Here is an 11,131-nt window from a genome sequence, read left to right as displayed (position 1 = left end):
TTAAGACGAGTGAGTTACAATTAAGATTACGATATTGTGTTATAAAAATGTAATGCCTTATTTTCTTAATAGAACGTCAATATATCTTCGACTTCGCCATATTTCTTTGGTCGGCCTAAAATTTCACAAATTAGATTAGTTAGATGAAAATGATGAGGAAAAAAATATTGGGATAATAATTTGAATGATACCAAATTATTTATGAATTTAGCGTGAGATGGAGAAAGAAATTCATTTATTCATTTAAATAAGATAATGACACAAGCTAATATCAGCTTCTTTAAAAATAGCGGAGTTGCCAGAGCATCGTAGTTCAAAACATAGAAATAACATAAGACTAGGGAGACGATTACAAAGTGCAATAGATAGTATCAGAAACAAAATTTAAAAAGCAGAGAACGCAGAGGATGCCTCTTACATCAGAGCTGCAACTTGGGGTTTTAGACTGGTCGCCAGATTCTCAAAACTACGGGCCAACTGTATCTCGTTCAATGTTTGTTCAAAGTTTCCGCCTCCTTTCTTTGCCATTTCAATCAGGACATTCATTGTCGGATCTGTCCCAAACATGATTGTGTGAAGTGTCATTCTGGGATCTGCTCTTTTCATTTGGTCCACACAATATACGGGATCCATTCCCCTCAAGTTTCCCCCATCACTCAGGAAGATAACTACTGGTTTCTTCACGTTCACAGAATGATGTTTGGCTCCTTTCATCATTATTTTCTCTGCGGCATCCAACCCTGATGAATAGGCAGTTCCTTTGCCAGTGTAATACGGAAGAAGGCGATCGACAACAGCTTCCTGCATATCTTCCATCTCTACAGCTACATCAGCTCTTTTATCAAACAGAACCACAGATACAGAATCATAAGAAATTGTTCTGAGGCGGACTTGCATAAATCTAAGAATAGCCTCATAAACGCATCCAAGCCTACACCTATGGTTACTAAATGTTGCCAGAGTGGGAATAATGTCTTTGTTGCCCATGGAACTTGATCTGTCAATGGTAAATATGACATGGTGAGGAACGTTCCTAGAATGATCGCAGCCAAAGTGATGGCCATCATCGGTTACATACCCTCCAGAGCTCAAATTCTGTCCAATGCTCTTGATAGGTGGATGCCAGAGTTTCTCAGTGCAGTATGATTTATCAAAAGTACCTGACTCTGTTTCATGTTCTTCAGATTTACAACAGTGATTACATCGGTCAAATTCATCCCTCTCTTCTTCTGTACAAGGATCAACAAACCTAACATACTGCCAGTAAGTCCGGTGAGTCATCTCATCTTTGGGAACATCCACATCAGGTCCATAATTCACAGTTTGATGTCTCGAACCATCATAGAGGTTGCCGGTGCATTTGTCGGAGCTCAGACAAGTAACCAAATGGATATGTCCTCGCCCCTGTTTCTTGCAATACATGTTACACATTTCTGCTTCCCCTGTCTCTCCCCATTTATACTTGCGGTCTTCAATATCAATATCTTCGCCCTCTGAAATGAATCTTACATTTTTCATATTGCCATGCACTGTATCGTGCAAGCCTGAGTGATCAAATGGAAGCTGGCATAAGTAACCACAAGATTGGCATCTGGTGTCGCAATAGTGTACCGAATCTTCTTTTTTGGTGTGAACATGCGGACCTTCATGATATCTTTTGTAGGGAGGAATGGGAATGCAACAGAATTTGCGCACTCCATTTTGTTCCGACACAAGTTCGTACAAAAACGATCCCCTTTGGCCCTGGAAAACCCGAGTTTGTTTGACAAGCTCAGTGAAGATTTCACATATTCCAGGCAACTCGCAATAATGGGTGCACGCATGCTCATTTCCACACAAATGCTCTGCATGTTGATCCAAATCATGGAAATGGTCTTTAACTCCACATGTCCTGCTACACCCATTTATCGTGCATTTGCTTGGACAATACTTTTCATCGCACTGATGCGTTTCATGGTTCGCTTCAATCGCCACTACACAGGGATTATTGCAGCTTGGAAGAGAACATTTTGAGTTGCACATGTGTTGAGGGGAATTACACTTGTGCTGGCCGAGGTGCCCTGGACCCAGAGAACACCTCTCATTACAATTCGAAGACGTCTCATATAAATAACAGCTCTCGCCACATGTATGATTTTGTTTTTTGCAATTGTGATTTCCTTCATGCCCTGCTAAATCCCCGCACGAACTTACGCAGTCTCCTTGTCGAGCACAATAACTGCAGTTTTCTGTACACAAATGACTCCCCATGCAAGAATGATGGTCAACGTGGCCTTTCTCCATCACACATCTCCAGAAGCAAACAGAACATTTGCATCCACAAACTGAAAGTCCATGCTTTACTTCGCCAAGAGCTACATTAGCCTCTAGCTGCAACCTTTGCACCTCATCACTATCACAGAAATCTGTCGTGTTTGAGCTTATCCACTTTTGAACTCGGCAATGCCTTCTTTCTGCCAGCGCCTCGAGGAAGCTCTCGAATAAAGAATGCCACTCCTCGCCGTTGCTACCATTCCTGGGCAAAACCATCTCCAATTTCGATCTGATTTGAGAAATAACATCCCTTATAGTGACAGGATTTTCTGATAGTGTACAGGGTGAGAGACACAGCCCCGAATCTTTTATGTTCCATGAAGAATCCCCAACAACAACAGGAAAATCAGAGACTTCTTCCTGTGTGTCAAAATTATCCAGAACCCTCAATTCTTCATTTGTATTTGTCGGAGAAAAGCATCCTAGGTGGACAGCAGACATGAGATTTTTCCTCAGAATATCAACTGTCACAGCTATTCGCTTGCTGTCAATATCAGTCCAGTCTTTAGCTGCAATCTGGGCTATAATAAGCTTTAGATCCCTCATGAAGATGAATCCACTGTCATAGCAAGAATCAGTTATTTCTGTCACCGTTTCTGCTAGTTCACTCAAGCTCTGTCTGTAATACTCGGATCTATTATACGGAGCCATAGCAGCAATCTCAACCTTTCCGTCATACATTTTCAAAATGAAATTTTCTTGCGATTTGCTACATATTTGGGAAATCTTCTGATTAAATTCTTGCATAAGATCATCTATATCGGACGTGTCCACATCCTTGATGGCAATGTAAAACAGGCCTTTAAATAACTTTCTGTCCTGCTTCAGTAGATTGATTCCACTCTGGAAGCGGCTGAAAGCGGATTCCGTGTCCTTATCTAAGTGAAAATCCTGTAACACCAAACGAATAATATTCATGGCCCGATATATATCGTATAAATTGAGTTCCCCTCTTCACTCGACTTACTGCGCTATATTGAGGCGACCAAGATTACAACAAAAACAGTGGAAAGAATAGTAGTTGGAGAGAAATGACGCACCTTTTTGTTAAATATTGTAATGTTGCTGACAGCGGCATTGAGAACAGAGAGAAGCATGTCCTCTTGTTCACTTCTCTCAAAACTGCCAAGACCCTCGAAGTCTAAGAGCACATACAAGCACCTGTTTCCCCTGCTGTCATCTCCATCTTCACCCGTTGCAATGGTCATCCACACTCCATCTGTGCATCTGCCACCTGCAACATCAAGAAGAGACCCTGATAGATGATTCAACAAATATGACTTTCCACTACTTTGCTTTCCCATGGAAGATATAACCTTAATTTTGCCCCTCCAATTGCTAAGAACCACATCATAGAACCCAAAGCCTATAGAGTTTGAGAGTGATACACTGTCCACATAACTAACATCAGGAGGTATTTGAAGTCCATCCTTCAGAGCTACCATTGCATTATTTTCTGCACGAGCAATTTGGATGGGTACAAGGCAAACAAGCTTCTGAACCCACATTCCCATTTTCATCCGGGCTTGTTGCTCTGCCGCAGCTGAAATTGAGCAATTCTCTACATTATTCACTTCAAATTGAATCTTCAAACCTGAAAAATCTTTATCTTTACAGGCCTTCAGTTGTCTAATAAGTGCTCCTAAATATGTGAGACACCCCTCACCATTGCAGTGAACTGATCTACTAGTCTTCAGTACCACTTTGAAAGTGATGCACTTCTGAGCATCTGGAAACAAGCTAGGTGTTATCGCAAACTTATCAAAAATGTGATAGATGTAACCCAAATAGGGGCATGACCCAGTGATTTCTGTTTCATCTTCTGGAGCTTTAACCTGATTTAATTGCTGCAACTGCACAACTTCTTTAGCTACAGTAGTTTTCAGGACATATGAAAGGATACGACTAGGAGCATCTACATGGCTATATAGCAAAAGCTGACTTTGTGATCCAAACACCATAAATTTTGCCTCTAGTTGTTCCAAATCAGATATTCTGCATTCTTTTGCATTTAAAGGAATTGTCTTCAAGTGGCTCATGGTATCACCTAGAACATAAATTTCAAGCATGTTCTCAGGACTTGCATGCTCAATACCCCCAACATCAATATCTTCACCCTGATGTTGCAACTGCCTGAAGACGAGCAAGAAATAGCCATCAACAGAAACGCATCCTCTCAAACAGTGCAGATGTGAGGGAAGAGAGATGTGCTTTGCCTTCATCATAGGTCTCTCGTGGATTTCAGCAACCCTTGCTCTGTTGGTGTCATCAACCAATAGCAACTCCATTCTCCCCGGAATTAAATGCATCCACACAATGATCTTGCTACCCTGGTATAATTCCAGATTAACCTCAACTCCAGTCCAGTATATTGTCCGAAATGATTCATCAAACTTGTATATTACAATCTTTGACCTCTCTTTTTCATAGAGAGCCATAGATCTGCTAGCTTCATCTACAGCCAACAAATTGAATCCCCTCCTGAATACATAAATAGGACAACCCCTGATATTAAGGTCGAAACCAATCTTGGGGTAGCGGTACAGATACAATAAGGAATCTGTGATATTGTGAATAAAAACGATCAATTCTCCCGACTTGAGGATGAGTACTTTAAATAATCTTTCATGCTGAGGATTAATGGCTGCTAACTCTACAAGTTCTCCACATGTTGGGACAATTGTATGCTCACCCTTGCTATCAAACTCAGCTATGTCTTTTCTCATTGGGGTCAGTTCGCATGCTTTATAAACAACGTTGAACGGATGTTCCTCCACAGTTGACACCTTCACTTTCAGCCCCATTTTCTCAGAATTCCAATTCCATAGCCGCTTGAATGAATACTGCGAATGTTTAAAGGCAACTTCTTCAATATACCTCGTCACTGAATTGTCATTGTTTACCCTGGACATCTTCTTCTTCAATTCATGTACAAACTCGTCATCTGCTTCTCTGAATCGCTTCTCCTCCACCTTGCCCAAACTCGCCTTCTTCTTAAACACAAGAGCTGAGAAGTCCTTAATGGTTTTCATAAACTTGTGTTCCTGTCTTTCGAAGACTTGACAACACACTGTTCTGAGCGTATCATGAGATAAGAGCGCCTCTAGATCAACTGTAGACCGAGCAGGCTGGACGCTGGAGAACTTCTCAAGTTCAGATCGGATATGGCGGGGCAGACTTTGTGTGTCTTGGGTTGTCAAATGCTCTTCCATAAACGTTAATGCAAGAAGCTCGTCGGAGCCCAATAAGAAGCTAGTGAAAAGTATATTTCTCTCCAGGCTCCTCAGTTCAATGGGAACCATGTTTTCTACCCAGCTACGAAATGCAGAAAGACAAGCGGTCTTATTAACAAAATAAACAATACCTTCTACCTCCGACTTGTTGATATTACCCCATTCGGAAGGAGTGGATATAACAAATTTAACTTTATCACCTGAGAATAAAAAGTCTTTAATGTCATTCATAGGCTGCACGAACTTCGCCATTCCATTGATATTTGAAGAGCAGGAGCACTGAGGGGAGCACTTTACAACAACTTCTTGTCCATAACAGATAAAAGGTGGTGTCTGTAATCCATGACCCAGGCCTTCAATGGTAATCATATGCTCCCCGTTGTTACAAATGAAATTGATCTCTGATCCAAGCAGCAATATCGTCTGACCTCCATCACAAACGCTAGTTTCCCCTGCTAATATCATTGAAAGTTCTCGATGCAGTTTCTCAAATCTGTTGTCTTCCACGTCCATGTCGGAGCATGAATCCAACTCTCTTGTTTTCTCCAAATTTGGATGCCCATCTCTATCTTTTGCTGTGCTGGGTTGGCCGCCCAGGAAAAGGAGAACATGATAACAAAAATCCGGAAGAACTTGGAGAAAACATCTTTCCAACTCCTCCAGTTGAGCAGAGCTCCTGGCTGACTCTCTCATCTTCAAAGATTCTTTCAGCTTTGTGTAATTTTCCAACTCTTGCGGCTGGCAACATTCAAGAAGATTTATGAATTGCTCATTACTCAGTCTAGAGTAATCAACATTAGCTGCCGATGACCAGATTTCGAGTGTGTTGCCAAACTCACGAGCTTTCATAGACAGCTCTTCTGTTCTTTTAGAAGCCCGTGGACATCTTTTCTCTGTTCTAAGGAAACAACAGCGCTGATACCCTTCACAGAACACCAGTGTTCCATTATAATTGACAACTGCATCATTTGCAGTCTCTTCTAAAGAAGATTTATTTCTATTTGCTCCTCCGTCAATTCTTAGATTATAACCAGGCATGAGCTGCACACCGTTCTCGGAGTTCTTCACACTGGAGACTTGAATCTTTCTGGTGCGCTTAGCTTTTAAACTGGCATTTTTCGCAGAGGCAGCCAGAGCTTCAAAAGGATAAATCCCCTCCACACAGACATATACAGTATCACAAAGTTCAACCAGGTACCTGATGAAATTGCAAGACACATCTTTTCTTGAGGCCTGCTTGAAAAACTCACCTTCATGCCAGTAGAAAACTAACAATCTACATCTTTCTTTAGGAAGACTCACATATAATCCAGGCTCCAACAGCCCTCCCTCCATCTCTGCAAGAACAGAGTCATCCACCAGACTTTCCCTGCGGAAAATGCGTGTGACCATGTTCTTGTCACCATAGAAACCTACTGCAGGTAAGCACAGTTGATTTAGGGAATTGAAATTGATATGAACCCGCGGGGGCTCACTTGAGTAAGCCGAGGCAGAAGAGGGAACAAGCTTATTACAGAAGCTCAGAACCTCATCTTGTGGAAGCTGAACCTTTTCAACAAAGCAGTAGTCCTGCTTGTCGGGAACAATGCGCATAACCCTAAACAGATTAGGAGAAAGCGATTCAACAATTGCGCTTGCATTTACAGCTTCACCCTCATTTTCAATATGAAGTGACAAATGGTCAGCAGACGTCGACGTTTCTCCCTCTTCGCTATACATCGGCAGAGGTGACTTCTCTTTCATGTTATGAGTAACGGCAATTCCTTCCATTCCACTGGTAGGAAATGAAGCTAGATCGGATATCGGGAGCAGGTACACTAAAAGGAGACTGCGCAGAGACACTGACAGTGAAAATTTTAAATACAGTTCCGGAAACTGATGATGACAAATGTTCATCGGGAAAACAAAATAAAACTGAAAGCTAAACCAGAGGCTATTGCTCAAGCGAAAAAAATTAATTATACTGTATTGTATTCAAAAGAGAGAAACTTAAAATAGTGCTCAATACATAGACATTTATACCCATAAAGGCCTACATGCGTTCGCATACTCATCACGAGTCCAAACTTAATAGCAGGAAATACTGGTAAAAACAAAGTTTAATGCATTAATTGCACTGAAGCATGCAGCAGAGTTTCTGAGGGAAATTCCAAAAGCAAACTCGAAAGTGAGATGGAAACTGAAACTGGAAGATTGTGGTCGGCACTACTGGTAAATGTCAGTTGCCCTGAGACAGAGCTCAGTGTAATTGCTAGAAGAAAATGCCTATTTATTCAGGCAAAACAAGAAAGAAAACCCCATTGCCGTACTCGTGTTCTGTAAAAATTGAAAGAAATTGGACACAAACAGGAGGTTGAACCAATTGCCATATTAGGGTGATGGCACTTGAGCAGAACAAGAGAAAGAAAAGGACGGGAGGAGGGGCTTTACGGGAGAGCTCTAACTGAGACAATCAAGCAACGAGGGCTTGACGACAGGAAAAAAATGCAAGCAATTCTTCACAAATCACCAAATTACAAAGATCGCGACAAAAATTACAAATTACAAACAGTTCCATATGCAATGAGACAAATTACAAAGATCGCAACAAAAATTACAAATTACAAACAGTTCCATATGCAATGAGGAAATGGAAATATTTTATGTAATCCTGTTACATCCAAAATTTTACATATGCTACTAAGCTCTACACACCTTTTTAAAAATCTGTCCTCTGCCTGAATCAGAGCAGCCTCAGATGAGCAGCAGTGGAAGCGAATGGATCTCTGCTCAGACGACTCATTTTGGTGTTAATCTCTCATCTCCCGCGCTCCCCTGAAAATTAATTCCTTGTGGTGGTGGTGTTTTTTTTAAAGATGACATAATTATGTGATTCGCCTTATAGTTTAGAGGTTGGTGAGGAGAATCCCTAAAAGTGGATGTTCTTATAACTGTACTTGGATTTCGTGTGAGTGGAAGTGCAGCCGCCCTTGTCACAACTGCTCCGAGCGACCCATTCACTTCCGCTGCTGCCGAGGAATATAAGATACCCAACTGCTAACCTTAGCTCGCTACACCGTAATAATTTGGCCGTTTTAACCCATCGATTAGTTTAAGTTATTTGTTTTAGTTAATTAGGCGCATTTTCAGCGTTTAGACCGTGTGAGACTAATAATGTTTTTTTCATTTTTTTCACTTCAGACGATATCTTACAGTTTAAAGTTTCCACTGTCATAATCTATATGATGCTTTTCGTTATTTAATCATTACAATACTTGATCCACATCAGAATGAACGAGAAAAAGAAAAAGAAAAAGTTAAAGGCCAAAGAGAAAGATATAAAAAATAAATAAAATAAAATTTCATATGGAAAAAAAAGAGTTTTTAAAAGGAAAAAGAAGGACTAAATATTAAAAAATAATAATAAGAAAGTGATTATAAATAGAAATAACAATTAGGGTCACACTTATAATAGAAATCAAGTGCCATCTAGTGGTCTATATTTACCATTGTAGTAAATTGCAATGCAAATAGAAATGTATGAAATGGTAATGATTTTTAATTGTTTAATTTTTAGTCCAAGAGACTATAGTTTTCATCTTCTTCTTCGTCAAAAATTGTACATGAGAGACATTTAGCTTATGGTCTTGTTCATTTAATTATATTAAGTGAATTTTTATTATGTTATTTTTAATTTCTAATCGGTGGATGTTATTTTTTCTAGTGGTCCTTTTATTTTATGAATCAACAAATTCTATAAATATTGCATGGTATGTCAAGTGTCATTGGAAAAATCATTCAGGTGGATAGTTTGTGCTTCCACATTTGGCATACATACACTGACAAGTGAATATTTTGTGCATACATACACATGGAGGTGGAAATGAAATGAATAGAGATGTCAAGGAATATGAATGGAGAAAGGGGCATCTCTGCAAAAGTCCAAAACCAATGTTTTCCAAAATGAGACAAGAAGCTAAAAAACTCAAATATTTAGCTTGAGCTTTTCACAAATCTAGGTGAACAATGGTTGTTGATGAAGGTGAATTTATACTGGATGGATCAATTGATTTGAGGGGAAAGTCGGTTATAAGAGAAAAGACTAGAGGGTGGAGAGTGTATTCTTTGATAATTGCTAATTAATCATTACCTCCTCTTTATCCACCTTTGCATTCTTATAATTTTTTATGTTTTCTACTTTTTTGAATGCATAACCATACAATAATATCGTTCATTCCTTCCTTCTTAAGTATAGGACCAATACAAGTTAGAAATCATTTATGAAAGGCTAGGAGTCATTGCTAATACTTGTATTAGAAATCTATTTCTACTTAGTAATTACTTCCACATTGGAAATTCAGTATAAAGATTAAATATCTCCATAACGATATTCGATTATAGAAGAAGTAGTATTTTCTTTTCATATTACTTCAGAAATTGAATGTCCAATGCTTCAATTAGTTAAACTCAATCCTTGGACACTTTTCTTTCTCTTACAAAAATGGTAGTTTTGATTTTGTGCATAGGTTATGAATTAGTTGAAAGAATGACTTTTGCAGACATATAAGCGAACTTAGTTGTGCATATGACCACCAACACTACAACATTTGGGGTCAAATTGCGACGACAATGTAATTTGTGATGATTTTCATGTTTTTTTTTGCAATAATCCCTAACGTGGGCGTTGTAATTGCAACACCCGTGTGAGTATAAACAAAAAAGAAAACATGACATTAATCATTCCCCATTTGTTTTGATTGTGGAGAGTTGTGCGCAAAAGAGGGTGGAGAGCTCTGAACAAGGGTGGACATCTCTAAACATTGTTGTGCCCTTGTAATTAGTGCATTTCATTGTTGTGACCTCTACATTTTGTTTCCATGCCCTTGCTCTACGATTTCATTGTGGTGACCTCTGCAGTTCATTGTCATGCCCTTGCTTTGTGATTTCGTTGTTGTGTCCTTGTGATCTCTGCATTTCATTGTTGTGCCCTTGCTCTGTGATTTCATTATCATGCCCTTTCTCTGCAATTTCGTTGACATGCCCTTGCTCTACAATTTTGTTTCCATGTTGTGCCCTTATGATCTCTGTGCCATTGCTCTTTGAAATCGTTGTTGTGCCCTAGCTCTATAATTTTTTTCAAGGGCTATGTAAATGTTCGTTTCTTTTCCTTCTAAACATGTATCTCATTATATTTCCTTCTAAACATGTATATTTAGAGAATTTTTAAAGGTGATTATTACATCTTAGCACAACAAAAAAATTGATCCAGCTGCATACATATTCCAAAGTCCAAATAATAAAACAATAAGACTCACTCAACTCGTGCTAAATGACTTACCTCAAGATCCTCCAGAAAAATAATGTAGACCAGGAAAAATGGGCAGAGCTCACAAGAAATTTTATAAAAACATATCACGATAGGTAATTTTAGAAAGAAACTAGCCATAACCCAGTTAAATGGGTCTATAATTTTAGAAAGAAACTAGCCATAACCCAATTAAATGGGTCTAGTTGTTGATTAGTTGGGTCAATTACAAATTCCTATAGAACTGTCATCAGATTAGGTACAATAAACTGAGCAATCAATTGTTCGTAGCTAGCAGAAT

The 11,131-nt window shown here is 39.3% G+C and overlaps 1 protein-coding gene across 2 annotated transcripts; it reads right to left on the bottom strand.

Moving 5' to 3' along the window:
* Nucleotides 1–218: 218 nt before the first annotated feature.
* Nucleotides 219–8,496, bottom strand: LOC149546085 (uncharacterized). 2 transcript variants are annotated; one of them, XM_089790994.1, is made up of 3 exons: nucleotides 8,241–8,496; nucleotides 3,354–7,387; nucleotides 219–3,204 (listed from the first exon to the last, which is right to left on the bottom strand). In XM_089790994.1, the coding sequence occupies exons 2-3, from the start codon at nucleotides 7,314–7,316 to the stop codon at nucleotides 415–417; spliced, it is 6,753 nt and encodes a 2,250-aa protein (XP_089647120.1). In that variant the 5' UTR covers nucleotides 7,317–7,387; nucleotides 8,241–8,496; the 3' UTR covers nucleotides 219–414. The 2 variants fall into 2 exon arrangements, with proteins under 2 accessions (XP_089647120.1, XP_089647121.1); XM_089790995.1 differs by having other exon boundaries at nucleotides 3,354–7,374.
* Between the last annotated feature and the right edge of the window lie 2,635 nt (nucleotides 8,497–11,131).

The sequence above is a fragment of the Cupressus sempervirens genome, chromosome 7 (assembly GCF_028749045.1).
Source record: "Cupressus sempervirens isolate cs-2001-9-10 chromosome 7, ASM2874904v1, whole genome shotgun sequence".
NCBI classification, from domain to species: Eukaryota; Viridiplantae; Streptophyta; class Pinopsida; order Cupressales; family Cupressaceae; genus Cupressus; species Cupressus sempervirens.
The sequence above is the reverse complement of the archived record's forward strand: the minus strand, read 5'-3'. Positions and strand labels throughout refer to the sequence as shown.

Excerpts from the sequence above, each read along its gene's own strand:
- LOC149546085 (XM_089790994.1), bottom strand. The coding sequence starts at position 7,316 with ATGGAAGGAATTGCCGTTACTCATAACATGAAAGAGAAGTCACCTCTG. Across the intron at positions 3,205-3,353 it reads TTACAATATTTAACAAAAAG|GATTTTCACTTAGATAAGGA; the intron begins GTGCGTCATTTC and ends TTGGTGTTACAG.